The sequence below is a fragment of the Camelus dromedarius genome, chromosome 8 (genome assembly GCF_036321535.1).
Source record: "Camelus dromedarius isolate mCamDro1 chromosome 8, mCamDro1.pat, whole genome shotgun sequence".
Lineage (NCBI taxonomy): Eukaryota > Metazoa > Chordata > Mammalia > Artiodactyla > Camelidae > Camelus > Camelus dromedarius.
The window spans coordinates 71,415,019-71,432,758 of record NC_087443.1 but is presented as its reverse complement, the minus strand read 5'-3'; the positions used below and the strand labels follow the sequence as shown (position 1 = coordinate 71,432,758).

The window sequence follows — 17,740 nt, the reverse complement described above, 5'->3', positions numbered from 1 at the left end:
AGGTCACATTTTGAGGTACTAAGGCTTTGGACTTCAACATTTAAACTTGGGGGACACAGTTCAACTCATCACATAATTGTTGAAGATGGGATATGTACCCATGGCACTGCTTCCTCTACTGTTGTGTAAGTTTGCATTTTTTCATATGATTGGAGGGAAGGGGTCATGCAGGGAGGCAATGCTTCAAACAATTATCATGTCACCAGGTAAACTCCAAGGAGATAAGACTTATTCTCCAGAGGTCACAGAAAATCCTAAAACCCAGAGCTGATTCAGAAGAGACAAGGCAACTCTGGGAGGTAGTGAGCTTCCCAGCTCTGGAAACATCCAAACCCAGGCTGTGTGACCACCAGTGAGGCCCTCTGTAGGATTCCTTCTCGAGGGGAAGCTGGCCTGGCCAGCCTCTATGACTTTGCTCAACTCTTGGTTTCCAAAAAAGCTGACACTGACTTGGACTGCATTAACACAAGCACACTGGCTAAAAAAGGGCTGCTTAGAGCCAAAGGGATGACCTGGATCCTGGTGCTCCTTTCTGGAACCGCATCACAAAGGGAACATTAAGCATTTAAGAACTACATGGTTACATCTGAAGGAGCTGGCAACCACACCATGGCATTCAAAAAAGGCTGCAGAATCCACCCTTACCAGTTCTTTTTGTATCCTCCTAGAAAGATTATAAACAACTTCAAACAAATATACACATCTTCCATTTCTTTTACACTAGTGATATTACAGGAACACTCTTTTCACTTTTATCAATGAACACTTACATATCTTAGAGATCCTCTCATTTTAGAACATAAATTATGCCTCACTCTTTGTAACTGCTGCATAACATCCTGCGTCAGGGTAGGTTATTTTACCAATCCTCTATTGATGGACACTTAAATTGCGTCAAAACTTTCCCTCTAGCAAACAATACCTAATAATTAATTTCATACATATGTCACTTCACATGAATGAGTGTATGTGTGGAATAAATCCCTATAAATGAAAGAAAAAAGAGAGACAGAGAGGAAAAGGGGGATGAGGGGAGAAAGAAAAGAGAGAAAGAAAGAGAAAGAAAGAAAGAAAAGAAAGAAAGAAAGAAAGAAAGAAAGAAAGAAAGAAAGAAAGAAAGAAAGAAAGAAAGAAAGAAAGAAAGAAAGAGAAAGAAAGGGAGAGAGAAAGGGAGAGAGAAAGAAAGAGAAAGAAAGAAAGAAAGAAAGAAAGAAAGAAAGAAAGAAAGAAAGAAAGAAAGAAAGAAAGAAAGAAAGAAAGAAAGAAAGAAAGAAGGAAAGAGGGAGAGAAGGAAAGAGGGAGAGAAGGAAGGAAGGAAGGGAGAGAAGGAGGGGAGGAAGGGAGAGAGGGAGGGAGGGAGGAGAGGAAGGGAGGGAGGGTTGTTGAAGGAAGGAAGAAAAGAAAGAAAGAAGGAAGAGAAGGAAGAAGGAGCTGGGCTGGGCTCCGGGACATGGCTCTCCACCATTGCAGGAGACAGATGTGGAGACAAGGGACTAAACCACAATCAGACAGGCAGCAGGAAGGGCACAGGGTGAGGTGTGAGGGGGTCCGTGGTCCCTATCTTTTTACAGTGACCTCCATCCCAGCCCAGCTTCATCCCTTTGACTGGTAGGAGAGAGCAAGCCAGGGGCCTGGGAAGGGGAGGACACGAGACCCTCTCCCTCCCTCCCTGGGTGTGTCCCTCACCTATCAGCCTGCATTTGGAACCGAGGTCAGTGAGGTGGTGGGCAGGAACACAGTAACAAGGAACTGATCCACGGCAGGGGGAGGGCGCAGACTGATATCTCCTGGTAAAATGCCGGCTCATAGCAGGGATTTGGAGCAGAAGCAATGGCTACTTAGCCCCTGTCCGCAGATTGGCCTCCCATCTAGCACAGTGGCCAGGGGAGGGGAAGGGCTTCTAGGATGTGCAACAGACCCAACGGAGACTCCCAGAGGCCCCACCTGTTCCCTTCCCTGGGGCCAGGGATCAAGGAACCTCTGTAGACTGTTATTCCCAGGATTTACACTGCACTTGTTCTGGCAAAGCCTGTTCAGACAGCTGATGGACAGTGAGCAACTGGGACCGATGTCATTGGTACACACACACACACACACACACACACACACACACACACGACGTGTGCACACTGGTCTAACCATTGATCTTCCTCAGGCCTCCCTGGGACTGACAGCAGGATCTGGTATGTAGCATATTCTAAATAAAATCTCCTTTTCAGCTGGGGAAACTCAAGATTTCGGGGGTGAGGAGGAGCAGGGGATGTGGGCAGAGAAGAGGGGCCTTAAAAGTGCTCTGGCTTTTCCGTAAACATCAGCACTGACCCTGCTCCTCTCACAAGGGTCCCTGGAGCTGATGAAGCCTGCTTGCTGCCCCAAGACAACTAGAAGGAAAGTGACATCTGACCCAATGTGGCATCATTTACTCAACGAAGCAGCAGCCTTCCGCTTGAAGTCATTTACATGATTAGACACCACTTCTGTTTTTCATTGAAAAAACTAACCATGGTCATTTAGAATGTGGGACAGGAGAGCCGGGAGCAGGGAGGGCAGGGTGAGCCCTTCACAGGCAGACCCAAGAGGGCTCTGGAAGGCTGGGGGAGCCAGGGAAGCCAGGTACACCCCAGCCACTTACATGGCTCCTACAACACTCTCAGCCATGCGCCCCCACCCACCATGGTTCCATCTATGCTCAACACCCCCACCCCCGACACACACATTTGCAGTCCTCTCCCACAAAGGCAAGCATATATTTACCACCATTCTCACACACTCATTCATCTACACGCGTGCACGCTGCTACTCAGCCTCACTCACAAGGGCACCTGCAGTGACCAGCCTTTTGTGTGATGTTTAGGAACTTTCTGGTGGCAGATAGTGGGGGCTCTTGCATCCAAAACTTCCACACTGGAAAGGTGGGGGGGGTGTCCCCAGCCAGTGAAGGAGGGACTGCTCAACACAAAGCTGATTCTCAATCAGAAGGGCACCTTCAGTAATACTCCACCCAACACGGAGAATCCCCACCGGAGCCAGAGTGTGTAGAATAGAGATTGTGCGAAGCATAAGAGGTCTGGGGGGTGGGGTGGGGGGCGGTCACTGAAACCCAACTCACATTTCACTCTTCAAGCCACAGGACAACCATCTATCCAGAAGAAGAAATGCCTTTTCCTAAGTTTTGCAGACACAGTATGAACTCCAGCAGACCCTTCGCCCCAAGGCCAGGTACACACACATCTATAGATGTGTCCACATGCGCAAATCATATGCTGTGCAAGACACACTCATGTACAGCCACTCACACATCTGCAGCCACCAGCATGTGAGGTCCATGGTCAAATGCAGGCACAAACTCTCTTCCTTCCCAGGCTCACTCCCAGGGACCCAGACACAGATTCTTCTGCTTGTCCTTGACACACCTGGCTTGAAGGGCCTCTCCTCTGGTGAGGCCTGAAACTTTATCTCTCACTGGCCTCCTTAGAAGGAAGAGGCTCTCAGCCTCAAGAGTCCTGGCTGGGGGCCAAGAGCCCCTGCCTTTGCCTGAGGGCAGTCCCCTGAAGGGGAGGGGTGTGGGGATGGGGCTGGGGTACGGAGGATGATTCCCCAGCCTACACCCTCCTTCTATGCTCACGTTTCAACTTGGACAGGGCAGAGTCCCGCCCAGGGTGCCCGCTGCCCCTGGGACGGGGGTGGGCAATCCCAGGAGCCTCTCAACCCACCAGCTCCCCGCTCCGTGCCAGCTCCTCTGGTTTAGGGGAGGGGGGAGGGTTATCCACGTTCTCTGGGGAGCAGAGCGAAGCCCAGCGAAGTGACCCCTTTTCTGAATGAAATTGAGCTGCCATTTTCATCTTCTTCCCAAATGTCAGCAGCGTTAGATCAGATTAGGAGCTAATCTCTTGCCAAAATTCATTTTCCATCAAGAGAGGTGGCTGCGGGTGGGTGGAGGTTTGTTGTTTGTTTCAGTATTCCTCCCCACGAACCCTCTTTCTCTCCTGTTCCTAAGGTGGGGACAGGGGTAAAATTCAGAATAGATAGCACCGAGGCCCCTGGGGGCCTAGCGAAGGTCCGGCCGCGGACGCAGCAGGACGCAGGCGGTGAGGGCGGTAGGAAGGCCCCGGCCCGGCCCCGAGCTCTCAGTAGCGCCTGACCTGCGCGTCTGTCTTCCGACCGCGCCCGTGTCGTCCTTCCCAGCGGGAGAGGAAGGGGACCCAGGGCTAGAGCGGGCAGGGGCTAAGAGACAGGCGCTGCGAGGGCATGGGGGCTTCCATCGATCGATGCCTGAGCCAAATCCTCCCTGGGAGACTGACATCCCTCCCCAAACCCCGCCTACCGGCTCCAAGCCCCCAGCCTCCCACCCGCGGGCCAGGGTGGTAAAAGCAAAAGGAAAGGCAATTGCTGCTTAAAGAGAAAAGAGGAAAAGGAGGAAATAAACGCCCAAACGAACTGGTCAGTACCTTGCAGGAGGCCTCATTTGACAAGTGACCAGAATACAGCCGCTGGCCTGAATGCATAATTACCCCCAAGTGAAATTTCCCCATCTAATTTGATATTTGGTTCTTTGCAGAAGCTATAGCCTTCGTAAATAATATACAAAGTAAGAAACCTAATCCCGCCTGCTAGAATGTTTAATTCATCATTATGCGAGCTAATTGGAAGGTGATTATATGGTAATTGCTCATTAGTGGTGTATATTTATCGCTGTACCTTATGTCAAGGCCATGGGAATTGTGTAGAGTCTGTTCTCTCATTTCAAGGATCAGTTTCAGAAGCAGGAGCGAAGCAGGCAAGATCAAGTTCTTCTTGACATCAGGGTCCAACCAGGACTGTGGAGACCCGCGCTATATATAGGATCTGGAGCTGGCTGGGGGCAGGGGCAGCCAGGGGGCCCACTGAGTCGGGGAGCCGGCATCCAGGACACTGCCAGGCAAAGCCGGTTCTCCTGGGGCAGAGAGAGGAGAGGCGTGGGTCTGGGAGCCCTGGACCATTTTCCAAACTCAACCCCATCCCCATTCCAGGCACCTCCCTGGCCCTTCAGGTGCGTCTGGGCCTCTGGGCTTATGCTGGGAGAGGAGACTTTGCCCCTGCGCTTTCTCCAGCAGTGTACAGAGGCGCAGTAGGTGTGGGGTAGAGAGGGGGACGGGGAGACTTGATTTGTACACTGGGTGGGAGGTAGGGAGAGGGAAGGTGACACTGGATTTGGACAGCCAGGTAGAATTTGGAGTGGTGGAGACCCAGGCTTCCTCTCCTAACAATCGGTCAACTCCCACCTCCTTAGCGGGCCAAAAGGATTCAACTCCCCCGCCCAGCGAAGCAGGGTGCTGGCACGACCAGAGTGCCAGGTTGCTGCCTAGGGAGAGGGACCCAGAGTCTCTTGGTGGTAGGCGCTTAGAGCAGGGCGAAAGAAGCACGAAGAAAGGCGGGACATGAGTCCAACCCAGCCCCAAGGCCAGCGCCTGAGCTGGGAACTTGGGAGAGGCAGGAAGACAGGTCTGAAATCCCGAAGGCACGGAGGATAGACGTGGGTTCAGCCCGCAGGTGGAGGTGGGGGCAGGGACGAAGCCATGGGCCTCCAGCAGCTCGGAGGATCCGGGCCTGGGCGCTCAGAGACCAGCTTACGGCCGAGCATCTTTGCAGGTGGGCGTGATCTTTGGCGCGCTCTGGCGCCCCCTCGGAGGAGTGCGACGCGCCTTTGCCCTACCCAGACCCCAGCCCGGGGAGCCGGGGAGCCGGGCACCCCTACTTGCAGCCCCGGGGCCCTCCCAAGTCCCCCCCATCCCCCGCCGGGCAACAGGCACTAATGAACAAAAGACCAATTAGACTCTGGGGCGCGGCTGATGAATGGACCTTTCGCTTTCAAGCGTGGCACGGCCTCTGGTTTCCCGGCAGACTGGGTCGAGCCGGGAGAAGCCACCTCCCCGAGCGGGGTCACGGCTGGGGTCAGCGGGTTCTCAAAACTCCCACTTCCCCTCGCTGAGAGGCTGGTTGGGGGAAGTAAATCTGGCGGCCGAGCGGCGGGCGCAGGAGCTAGCTTCGGGCGAGGCGCGCCGGGGGCCCTGCAACTTGGCCTCGGGGCACCGCGGCGGAGCGCTGCAGGCCGCTTTCCTTTCCCGCCCGGCTTGCCGCTGCGCTGAGGCGGCACCCAAGTAAACCAAACGCTGATTGCTGGAATAAGAAAGGCCGGCCTGGAAAAATGCGCAGTTACAGAAAACGGCTGCCGTTTGCCAAACTCCGGAGCGAGTGGTGAGCTGCAGAAACAATAACCGAACCCTCCTAGCCTTCTCACTAGACACACACTTCTAGATCCTGAGACGCACAAATGCTGCCCTGGTGCTGGCAAGGACGCCATCACAGGGGACAGGGGACCCCCAACCCAAACACGGAGAAATGTTCCCGCGAGTCACACACACACTGAAGGCATTCCCGTCCTCCAAGATCCACAACTACAGCCCGGCTCAGATACACACTGCGCGGCGACACGCTAGCACACGAACTATACACAGTTGTATTTCTACACCTTCGTAGGCACTCTAATCTCAGCTGCACACCTGCACGTTCTTGCTCTAAATCCAATCTAGATGACAAGGAAAGCTGGACACCTTGACACACTCACAATCTACAGAAGTAGCACTGGCCTCTCTAGCCTCTAACTCATGCAGTTAGCACAATTAGCACCTACACATCCTGACTTAAATCCTGGCTCAGACACACAAACACAACTGTTTCACAGACCAAACTCATGCACTCAATCTCTACAAACCCACAAGCACAGCCTCTCGTTCTGACTCACATCCACACCCTTATTCCTACTTGCAACTGCCCACATGCAGGGAGCCCAGCCTGAATCCCCCCCTACCGCGGGCCAGGTCCCTGGCCAGGCCTCCGACCCGCAAGAATCCCTCCCCACTAGGCCCGCAAGTCCGAGACTTTGTTTCCTACGACTCGAGGAGGGGACGGGGAGGAGCCATGGTTCCCAAGGCCGAGCGCAGGCCCTAGCCCCCTTTCTGCCTGGCCGGCTTGCCGCGGCTCTCTGCCTGCCACAATCCGCCCCTAGCACAAAAGTGGCCCGGCAGGTTCCGGGCCGCCGCCAAAGCTCCCGCTTGGGCTGGGCTTGGCTGCCAGGAACAGAGTTGGAGGGGGCGCCGGACACTCAGAACAAGAGGCAGAAAGGAGAAACTGTCCAGAGGTCCGAGGCCTTTCCCCACCCCAGGAGTTTCTGGGGCCATGAACGACCCTTAAACCTCGCCCGCGCCTACCCGGCCTTTAGCGGTGGAGGAACTGGAGAAACGCACGCGGAGCCCACGTGTGCCTCACAAGGAGAATGTAACTGGGGGGCGGGGGGGGGGGGAGACACTTGCGTCGTACATTCCATTTGACTCTCTCAGGGAAATGCGAACTGAAAACCTATGTCTCCCCAAACCCACTTGGCACTGGGGAACACAGGGAAGGTCCACAAGTAATCAACAAGGGAGCGAACGGGACGTGGATCAAAGGTGTAACCTACATCCCCATTCAGGGTAACGGGCAGGACACAAGGCAACAGGCGTACGGTTCGCCATGTGCAGGGAGGAACGCAGAACCTGGCTCTTGATGCCCACTGAGCCCTGGCAGGGACACCCAGGCCTGGCACCCGTGTAACCACGAGGGAGGACACAGACCTGCAGCACACAGCTCCCACGTTCCCCTGCCCAAAAGGCTCCAGCCCAGGACGCGCGCACTGCGACTGCGACGCAGCCCCAAGGCACACGCGCCCCGCACCCTGCCCCGCGCCCTGCGCCCAGATAGTCATCGTGGGATGGCATCTCGCAAATATTTATATTCCTCAGCGCCACGGCAGCCCGCGTCCACATTAGACGCTCTAATCCTGCCACTTTAAATAGATGAATTAATAAAGCAAACGAGCGGCTAATAAGCTGACTGTCCAGCCTTTTTGAGGCGGAGGAAGGACTCGAAAGTGCGCCAAATTTGTTTGCAGTGGATCAAGGCGAGCCGCCTCTGCTTCACTTTCTTTATCTTAATTCCGACTTGAAAAGATATAATTATCTAGTTTGAACAGAGCTGCTATCAAATCCTTCTTTGGGCCGGGAAGGGGGGCGTTGGAGTGGATTGCGGCTCTCTGAGCCGCTCCGTGCAGCCAGAGATAGCGCGTAATGAAGATGTGGAGGCCTGAGATACAAAGGGCATTAACCTCATTAGCATGAAACCTTTTCTTCTTACCATTGTGGGACCCTTTCAGCCGCCTAATCCCCCCTATTTTCAAAGCTTGGTTTGTAATAAAGCTTTTAGTTTTTTTTTCAAAGCTAATAGTATTCTCCGATGATTTTATTGCTGTTTCACTACATAGGACATTTACCAAAAAAAAAAAAAAAGTCTTCATCACTCTCCTCCTTTTCTTGTACTTAAAAAAAGTATATGGTTCTTGCAGAAATAAGCTTTTTATCAAGATGAGAAGTTTTCTTCAGGAAAGGCTAGTCTGAATTTTAACAGCTCTGTGCTCTTGTTTGAGGCATTCTAAGTTTGGGGAAATGTGTAGAAGGAAAAGGTCATTTGCTTAAGGGAAAGAGATGCTGCGGCAGTGCTGTAACAGGGACAGCAAAGCACCGAGAACAGCTATCGATCTTGAAGGTCCTGCTGAACAAGTGTCTGGATACCCCCAGTTGAGTTTCCAGGACACACAGGACAGCACCTGTCCCTTTGCAAGGCAAGCCTGTGTCTCCTGAGGCAGCCCCTCCTACCCCAGCATCCTCTCCCAGCCCACGCTCCCCCACAACACCCACACCTTCCCAGAGGAGCCTGCATGGAAATGCACCGTGAACTGCCAGGGTTCTCCAGAGAAACAGAGAGGGAGAAAAAAGGAGACAGAGGCAGAGATAAAGAGAAAAGAAAAGAAAAATAGACGGAGAGAGACCAAGAATGGGTTCTACTTTAGAAGAGAGGAGGGGAGGGAAAAAAAGAAAGAAAGAAAAATTTCCATAGTGCCCTATAGTCCCCACACGTGCACGGAATGTCTAATCTTAACTTTTCAAGGCAGGATGTTAACAAAGCTTGTATTTTTGCCCTGCATTGTAACTTGGCCTTATCACAGTGTAAAGGGTGGGGAGATTGTCCTAAATTATGTCCAGGCAGCCCCCCTGGATCTGTGGATTAAGAGATTAAAGGAGACCACTGGGCAAGGCCTCCTCTTTCCCCTTCATATTCCTGGTATGATAATTGCTTAAACTGATTTGCACTTTCACAAAAGCTCGCAGGACGCTTTGTAGCTCGAACAGAACAGACGAGGTTTCTCTATCAATGGAAATAAAACTGATTAATGCAGCCTATCAGGATAAGAAGCAAATGAAGCATGCAAAAACAACCTCGTACCCCCAGAAGGGGGAAGAAGTGGGACGGGGAGCTAAGTTTCCTCCAAGACTGGTTACAACTTTTTCTTTAATGTTTAAATTAAGAGTTGATGGTTTCTCAGAATGCTTGCCTTATAAGGCTACTGAGGCCCTTGGGCTCACCTCATCACCTTCAGCAGATTGGGGCCAGGGAGAGAAGGAAGGAAGGAAGGAAGGAAGGAAGGAAGGAAGGAAGGAAGGAAGGAAGGAAGGAAGGAAGGAAGGGAGGGAGGGAGGGAGGGAGGGAGGAAGGAAGGGAGGGAGGGAAAGGGAGAAGAGCCTTGTACTTTGGAGTTCGAAGTCAGAAACACAGTATAAAAGTTTCACGATTCTGATTCTGTTAAGTGTTTTCCCCAATCCTGGGGGAATATTCCTCAGGGGATAACTGTATGTCCAGTTTTCTTTTTTAAAGAAAGAGGTTAAGAGTAGTAAGCATTTTTAACCCGAAATTCGAATTAAACTCCCTCTTTAGGCCTTGCTATGGGCTGAAGTCTGGTTGGAAAACTTTTCTCCTATCCCTTTTCTGAGGGACTTAAGTTTTCCTAATCCTCCCTGTTTTCCATCCTCTTCTCTCTTTAAAATGCCCAAGAACCCCTCAGTCCGGCCCTTTTGTGGGTGGGGAGCCTGGTTTTGTTGAGCCTAGTTGAGGAAGGACCACACTCAAATTAAAGTTACTTTTTTAAAAAAAATCCACTTCAGTTTCCCAAGACGACTACTCTGAGGGCATATTGATAAATCTTTATTGACAAAATATTGACATTGACATACTTCTTGGAAGTATATAGTGTGTTAGAATTCTAACAAATTAACACAGAACACAAAAATATTTACATTCTGGTATAGAAGACATTAAGGAAGCATTTGTCACTCTCTTTAGTAAGTCTATGATCTTGGAATAGAAACTCAGTGCTTGAAAACTTGCCGCAGTGTCCTTGGCCACACTTAACATCATCCCCGCTAACTACAGTCCTTCAGTTTTTGCAATAGATAAATTTAAAGTTTGGAATGGCCTTTACGGCAAATGATTGTATTCAGCCAATATCTCCAACCACTTAAAGGAGAAGTTTACTTCGCGGTTTTAAGTCTTGGGATGTTAGGAAAGGGAATGTCCAACAAATAGAATTAATTTAGGTGGTTTTTTTTTTTCCAGCACAAGTCCTGACTCCTCTTGTGGGCTCCCTCCCCCGCCACCCTCAGCCCCCCATCCTGCTCCCCGATTCTCTGTAAGAGGACCACTATCGCTGAGCCTACTTCATTTAGCTTTCACAATCACTTTGACGTCAGAAGGTATCAAAAAGTTTACAGACTGCACATTTCTTGGAAAAAAAATCAAAATAAAAAAACACACAGAACCTGTCTTTAAAAGGAAAAGAAAATTACGATTCATTTTCTGTCTTTAGACATCATTCGCCCAACAACTGCTACATGCAATTCAAGTTTTTGAACAGGTGTGGGATGGGGCTGGCTGTGAAATTTCGATTGTTATTGTTACTAATTATTTTTAAAGATTGGGGAAAAACACTCCGAAGTGCAAAATAAAAAGTCCTGTGCCTGGTTGGGTTTTTTTCTTTTATCATCATCATTATCATCATCATTTTATTTTTAAATCGGACTGCGATAAACGGAATACCTGCCAATCATCTTGTCTCGCTGGTTTGGCGTTTGACTGACAGCTCCCCTTGTCAGAGTGCCTTCGGCTTTGCCACCTTTGGATCGCTCTCCCTCTCTCTCTCTCTCTCCCTCTCTCTCAGTCACTCACTCAGCTGCCTCTTAGACAAGGGTTGCGTGTTCATCAAGGAGCCTTCGTCCTCTGACCTCGCGGCGCGGCTCGGATCAGGACCCTTCGCTCTTACTGCCCAACGTCTGCGTCGCGCCGCTCCTCTCTCTGACTCCCTCTCCCCTTCTCCGTGAATGCGTGTGTGCGGTTTGTTTTTGTTTTGTAGGTTTTTTCTTCTTCCCCTCCTCTCCCTGTCTCTGTTTTGCTTCGTGTTGTCCGTTTCTGTGGGGTTCTGTTTGTGTTTTTAATCGTCTGAGGTCACGTCTATTTCCTCGGGACTCGCCTGCTTAGTGGCGATTCTCCACCGGTTAATATGGTGCGTCCCTTTTTTCTTTTGTTGCGAATCTGAGCCTTCTTCCTCCAGCTTCTGCCTTTTGAACTTCGTCCTTCTGTTCTGAAACCATACTTTTACCTGCAGGAGAGAGGCAGATGGGGCGTGTTAGCTTCTCCACAGCGCCCTCCTACCTCTTCCTCTTTTCCCTGGCCCAGACCCGGGTCTGAAACTAAAATTCCAGCTCGTCGGCCGTGTGTGCTCCCGGCCGGCCTCCCCACGGCCTCCCCGCTGGGGAGCAGAGCTCCTGTTCCTTGGCGGGAGCGAAGGCTGGCTCCCTGCCCTTCTGGGCCCTCCCAGGGCACCTCTCCCCACGAGCCCCACGGCCCAGAGGACACAGTGTCCGCTTCTCACTTTTTCCTGCCGGGGACACCCACATCTCACTGAGTGCAAAAGCCTTGCAAACGCTGGGAAACCTCTATAAAATAATAAGTAAGGGAAAATAAAGAGAGACAAGTCCCTAACTCCCTCTACCTAGCCAGTGCAGGAAAGATCTCATTCCCGCTGCTGCAGTTCCCTGCACGGCCCAATGTGCTTTCTATTTTCTGCCGGTTTCCGCAGCCGTTGCCTAAATATAGCACCTCCTCTGCAAGGCCTGGGCCCTGAGTCGGCAGTCAGGATTTGCCTGAGCTTCCTCCTCTCTGCCCAGGACTCTTGCAGGTGAGGAGTGGTTGTAGGGGGACTGCTGGAGAAAGCCAGGGGGATGGTGGGGTGCAGAACCCTGGGGACCAACTCCGCTGCATCTTTCCAGCTAGGAAAAGAGGCTCAAAAGTGAAAGCTTCTGTAAGACTGGGATAAAAGGGAAGTAAGAGGAAAACAGAAAGAGAAGAGAGGACCCCCCTCTGTCCTCCTCCTGACCAGCCTCAGGACAGGCCAGGGCCAACCTCCCACCCCATCACATCACTTCCCACCAGGGCGGGGCTGGCAATCTGGCCTCCTTTGAGCACGGCTAAAGGTCCGGGGAGCAATTAGGTGGTGCTCGGCTGCTATCCCGAGTGTCCCCTGGGGAAGCTGGTGGTGGGTCCCATTCGGTGACCAGACCAGACAGTAACACTGCCCAAGCTTCCCAGCAGTGAGGTGCAGGTAAGGGAAATGGTGGGGACTGCACCTCCCATGCCCCTGGGGCTGTCCCATTGTGATAGCAGCATCCCAAGCCCCTGAAGTCGGCTCCACTCCCTCCTTTGAGAGGGCAGGCCATGGTCCAGGCTTACTGTTCCCCGAATGCTCCAGTCCCCCAAAGTGCCCCGTGAAAAAGCAGAGTTGGAACAAGGCTGAGTTTAATTTGCTTTGAGTTTGCTAATTGAGGGGGAGGATGGTTCATTTCTCCCAGGCGCTCGCCCAAGGCGCGCGTCGGTGCGCTCGGGGCTTGACACGCACACAAAGGCTCCAGGCAGCGTGGGCAGCGAGGCGGACAAAGACCACCGCCGCCTGGGCTGTCCAGGAGAAATCAGCCGGGCCGTGCCTTGTGCCGGGCCCCGCACCAACCCGCGAGGCCCTCCTCGGTTTTGTCCGAGGGGACGTTTTAAAACAAAAGCCTCGACCTCTTTGCGCCTCCCAGAAAAAAAATGTTACAACTTAATCTGCCCCAAAATGTTACTGTTTGCCGGGAACTTTGACCCCGCCCTGCGGTTCCGCGTACAGTAGCGCCGACTGTAGCCCTAAGTCCCCTCCCCGCCCCCCGGCAGGCCACAGCCAGGCCTGCCTCGAGACCCTATTGCAAAAGAAGGGTCTGCCCCCTGAGGCAGCCCCTCTCCGCAGCCTTCCAGCTCTGTTTCTCTGATTTAGGGACGCACCCAGGATGTCTGGCTCGGCGGTCTGACTCTCCGATCCCCTCAAGGGGAGTAACTGGAGACGTCTATGTGAACCGTGAGCCTACGGTCGCACAGAACTCGACTATAAACCCACTCCCAGCCCTCTCTCCAGCCTATAGCCCCAAACACCCCGACACTCTGCTGGGCTCTCCCTCCTCCTGAACCCCAGCCCTGTCCTCATACTCTCACTGAAAGTCTCACCTAGAGTGCAGAGGTGTCAGCCAGGAGCTGCAAGTCCAGCCCAGCCGTACAGAAGGAGCAATTTAGCCCGTCCCCAAAAAGCCTGATGCGAGTCGGCTCCCACAATCCCCTGCTGGAGCCCAAGGAGGCCAAGGGCACCTCAAAACTTACACATCCTGAATCCGAGCAAGGAACTAGCTTCCGGCCTGTTTGCCGGAGACCCCTCCGCATTTTGCGGGCTGCGTGTGTCCAGAGATTTAGGATGCGGTCGCAGCGCCTGGGCCCGCTTACCTGAGTTTCCGTGAGGCTGAGGCTGTGCGCCAGCTGCTTCCTCTCGGCGCCCACCACGTAGTGGTTCTTCTCGAAGGCGTGTTCCAGCCTCAGAAGCTGGGAAGGGGAAAAGGCGGTTCGGATTCGCTTCGGCTTTCGGGCCAGAGCGTTGTGCAAAAGGAAGCTCTCCGGGCTTGTGTCGTTCCCTGCGCGGGGCACAGAAGTCCGGTTAAAGGGGGCCGTCCTGGCCGGGGCCACGCACTTCTCCCAAGCCGGGCTGACCCGGCACCGCGCTCAGAGCCTCCACTTAGCTGGTGCGGCTCGACTCATGGGGACCCGGGACCCTCCAGAGGCGCGAAGGAGATACCCGTCCAGCTGCCTGGCACGGACCGCCGAGGCTGTACCTGTGCTGCACCCACCCAGCAGCTGCCCCGGCGGGTGAGTCCCCAGGCTCCTGACCTCAGCGGGCTTCGCAGCCGCCCTGGCGCCGCGAGCCTCTCCATCTCCGAGCCGGGCGCCTAAGGCAGAGGAGGGGGCAGCAAGGCTGGGCCCGAGGATTGGCGCCCAGGACCCAAAGAAACGGCTTTCTCATCTTTCTAACCTCTGGGGAAACTTTGCCCCGGGGATGGGGGGAGGAGTGGCGACCAGTTGCTATCTAGTTTTCTCGGGGACTTATATTTAAAGTATTTAAATCTTTCTCCTCCTGAAAAGTGCAGAGGCGGATCGTTGCAGCCCTGCCGGGACCGAAATCTTGCCGGCGGGTGCACAGGGTTTCTGCTGCCGCTGCCTCCCGAGGCCCCGGCTCCCCCGCTGCCCTGCTCCAGAGAACTAGGAGACGCGAGCAAAGGCATCGAAAACCGAGCTGCGGGCACCCGATCGGGCTGTCTGCAACCCTGGAAGATCCCGATAACTCTGGGATGGCACGGGGGCCAAAAGCGTGGCTGGCAGAGAATGAGGAAAGACAGTACTAAACTTTTCTAGCAAAGCCAGAGAGTTTCGGGTTCACTTATTAGGGTGGCAAATCGATTCACCAAAAACGCAAAGAAAAACAAATCGACAGTTCAAGCGGGAATGGAGGCAAACCCGGTCTGGGAATAAAAGTAAAACATTGTTTTTGTTTGGTTTGCTTTTTTTTTTTTTTAATTATAGGGGAGAGGGATCTGCCTGATTCTAGGCTCCGGCAGGAACGCAAAGGGTTAATGAATGGACAAGTCGTTGAGTATTGATCGGCGGCCTCGGGAGGTAGGTCTTTTCCCCCCGCTCAGATCACTAAACTAATTACTCGTCTCTTTTTCTGGAGTTTTAACTTTCCTCCCACCTCCACCCAGAGAAAAAAACAAATCCAAAAAATAGCAAGAAAGGAAAACACCCAAACAGATCTCCTCTGGCCTGTCTTCCGACCGGATTCATTTCTTTTAAAAGAAAAACAAAAGCAAAAACCAGACCGAACCTGACTTCCCGCCGTGGCCGCTCGGCGCCCAAATCGAGGTCTCGGCGAGAGTGCCGAGCCTCGGAGGTTTCTCGCCGCGCGGGTTCCCGCCCCTCCCTGAGTCTCCAAAAATAACAGGATAAAACAAATTCCCAGACTTTGCTCTCGGGGCGCGAAGACCTCCTCGCCGCCCGAAAAGGGTCAGAGGCAGAGAAGTCGCAGTCTTCTGCGACTGTAGGGGCGCTGAGTGGGTGGCGAACACGGTCGAACGCAGTCGAAAGCGAACCTGGCGGCCGGGCCCTGTCCGCGCCCCTCGGAGCCAGGGCGGTGAGGGCACCGCCGGGGAAGCAGAGAGCCTGGGGACCCTGCGGGCTCTGTACTCCTTGGCCGCCGGCACTCGGAGCAGGCTGGGACAGCCTGCCTCGACCTTTGGGGACAACTCCTCTCTCTGCGCCCCTCCCTAAAGGGTCAAGAGGCCGCAGGCCAGCACCCAAACTGGCCGCAGCTCTGAGACTGGGGACCAACGCCATGCCCGGCCCCTCGCCGCCCAGTTTCCGAATGCAGGGCACGAACCGGCGGGAGAAACCTCCGCCCAGGCCTTGCCAGGCGCCCACCCGGAGCAGGCCGAGGGCAGTGCGGGCTTCGGCGCAATGCAGCCCCGAGACGTGGCACCTACCTTGGAAGCGGTGGCCCAGATATCGGTACCGGTGGATGAGCCAAGGATAGAAGGTGGACGGGTCCCGTTGCTGCGAGGCGAAGAGGGGGTGTGGCGAGTGCGAGGAGGGCAGGGGGTGGGCGGCCAGGGCGTGCGGCGGCGGCACCGGGTGCACTGGCACGGCGGGGTTGGGCGGGTGCGAGACCGCCTCGGCGAACACCAAGTCCGGGTTGGAGTAGACGCCTCTGCCGGCGGCGGCGGCAGCGGCCGAGTGGAAGCCGTTGAGGAAAGGGTTTATGGGGCTGGAGTTGGCGTAGCTGAGCGCTGCGGGACGGATGGGGTCCTCAGAGCGCGAGGCGGGCAGGGGACTGTCCTTGGCCACCAGCGACTCGATGGTGAAGCAGCGCTTGGGCGCCGGCTGGAACATGCTGCGCCGAGGAGCGGGCGCTCGGGGCTCCCGGCTCCTCGGGACCGCGGCGCGCTGCCTCCGCCACCCGCTGCCCGCTGCCCGCGGCGAGGACCGACGAGAATTGGGGACTTGTTTGTTGGGGGTGGGGGTGGGGGGAGGAAAGGAAGAGAGAAAGGAAAGGAAAGGAAAAAGGAAAGGGGGGGGGGAGGGAGAGGCAACGCCGAGGATCCCGAGAATCTTGCACCAAACGCGCCCAACCTGGAGAGAGGGGGGAAAATCCTTCCAGAAGAATTTGCAGGCGTGGATTGGGGTAATTTTTTTTTTTTTTTGGCGAGATGGCGTGGGGGGATCGGAGTTAGAGGCAGGGAGGAGAGGGGGGGAAAGTTTCTCAGAGGAAGCAAAAAAAAAAAAAAAAGTTTTCTCTCCTCTGCAAAATGCGGGCAGGGCGCCCTAAGTCCAAGGACAATCCATGGAAGTGTTCGCTTCTTCACAAGTTGTGCAAACGATTTGTTAGTTCATGAGCCTAATTAGTGCGGGGATCACATAAACAGCTTCCTCCGAAGCCTGGTAAATGGCTTGATGATTGGTCGCTATTACTCGCCCTGAGGTGGAAGGGGGGAGACTCTTTAAAGTGCGTCAGAGGGAGGCGAGTGCCTGGGAACCCGGAGGCCTGGATCCGGGCCGAGAGTGGAACGGAGTCGGCGCCGCTGCCTCGACCGTGCCTCCCGCGCCCGCCAGGCCGCCTGGCCTCTCCGCGCTGTAGCCCCGCGCTCCTAGCTCACTCGCTCCCGCGGCGCCCGCTGAGGCTTCTTCTCCTCCTCTTTCGCCTCCTCCTCTTCCTTCAGCCTCTCCTCCTCCTCCTCCTCTTCCTCCTTCTTCTCCTCCTCCTCTTCTTCCTCCTCCTCTTTCCCCACCTCCTCCCACTCAGCCACCGCCTCCTTCTCTCCACCACCACCACTCCCTGCGGGGCACCCGGGTCCCTGCAGAGCACCCGGCCGGTGCCGCCTCCGCTGCGGTCCCTTCGATCCCGAGCCTGCTGAACCCGAACTGGTGGGACAGACGGACAGACTGACACACAGATTCCTCACCCCTAGCGCGCCTCCGCCGCTGCCCACCGCGACCCCGCGTCAGGGGAGCTCGGATCGCCCCGGGAGCACACAAGGGTAAGCGGGCAAGGGTTGGTTCCGTTCGGTCACACAAATCCCTACCCCCCAGAAAACTCCTGGCGGTTTCCTAGGTGAGGAGGGAGCCTTGTCGGGGGAGGGGGGATCCTCCAACGACACGTAGCCCCGACGTCCCAGGGTTGCTCCTTTCGCGATCCATGACCCGGCTCGTTGGTTTCCAAGTTGAGACTAGAGTGGACGACCCAGCCTGGGAGATGGGCTTCCAACTAGCCCACAGGCTCTCCGGGATATTTTTCTCCGGGAGGGTGTTCATCTTCCCCCACATAATTCCTTCTGCATTATCTGGGACTGAGGGTCCAAGGTCAAGGAAGAGACTGATGGGG

General features: G+C 54.4%; 1 protein-coding gene and 1 long non-coding RNA gene across 3 annotated transcripts in view; one reads left to right on the top strand and one right to left on the bottom strand.

The window, feature by feature from the left end:
• Window positions 1–10,089: 10,089 nt before the first annotated feature.
• Window positions 10,090–16,348, bottom strand: EMX2 (empty spiracles homeobox 2). 2 transcript variants are annotated; one of them, XM_010987204.3, is made up of 3 exons: window positions 15,846–16,348; window positions 13,762–13,946; window positions 10,090–11,560 (listed from the first exon to the last, which is right to left on the bottom strand). In XM_010987204.3, the coding sequence occupies exons 1-3, from the start codon at window positions 16,249–16,251 to the stop codon at window positions 11,393–11,395; spliced, it is 759 nt and encodes a 252-aa protein (XP_010985506.2). In that variant the 5' UTR covers window positions 16,252–16,348; the 3' UTR covers window positions 10,090–11,392. The 2 variants fall into 2 exon arrangements, with proteins under 2 accessions (XP_010985506.2, XP_031317705.1); XM_031461845.2 differs by lacking the exon at window positions 13,762–13,946 and having other exon boundaries at window positions 15,846–16,318.
• Window positions 16,349–16,814: 466 nt separating this feature from the next.
• LOC105095095 (uncharacterized) overlaps window positions 16,815–17,740 on the top strand; it is a 72,858-nt gene continuing 71,932 nt past the window's right edge. Inside the window, exon 1 of the long non-coding RNA XR_010381991.1 lies at window positions 16,815–17,396. This is a non-coding gene — a long non-coding RNA (uncharacterized LOC105095095). The remainder of the gene's footprint in view (window positions 17,397–17,740) is intronic.

What these genes read in the sequence shown, in the direction of transcription:
- EMX2 (XM_010987204.3), bottom strand. Translation starts at nt 16,251, where the DNA reads ATGTTCCAGCCGGCGCCCAAGCGCTGCTTCACCATCGAGTCGCTGGTG. An exon ending in TCTGGGCCACCGCTTCCAAG is followed by an intron (nt 13,947 to 15,845) that starts GTAGGTGCCACG and finishes TGCCCCGCGCAG; the next exon opens with GGAACGACACAAGCCCGGAG. An exon ending in TCAGCCTCACGGAAACTCAG is followed by an intron (nt 11,561 to 13,761) that starts GTAAGCGGGCCC and finishes TCTCTCCTGCAG; the next exon opens with GTAAAAGTATGGTTTCAGAA.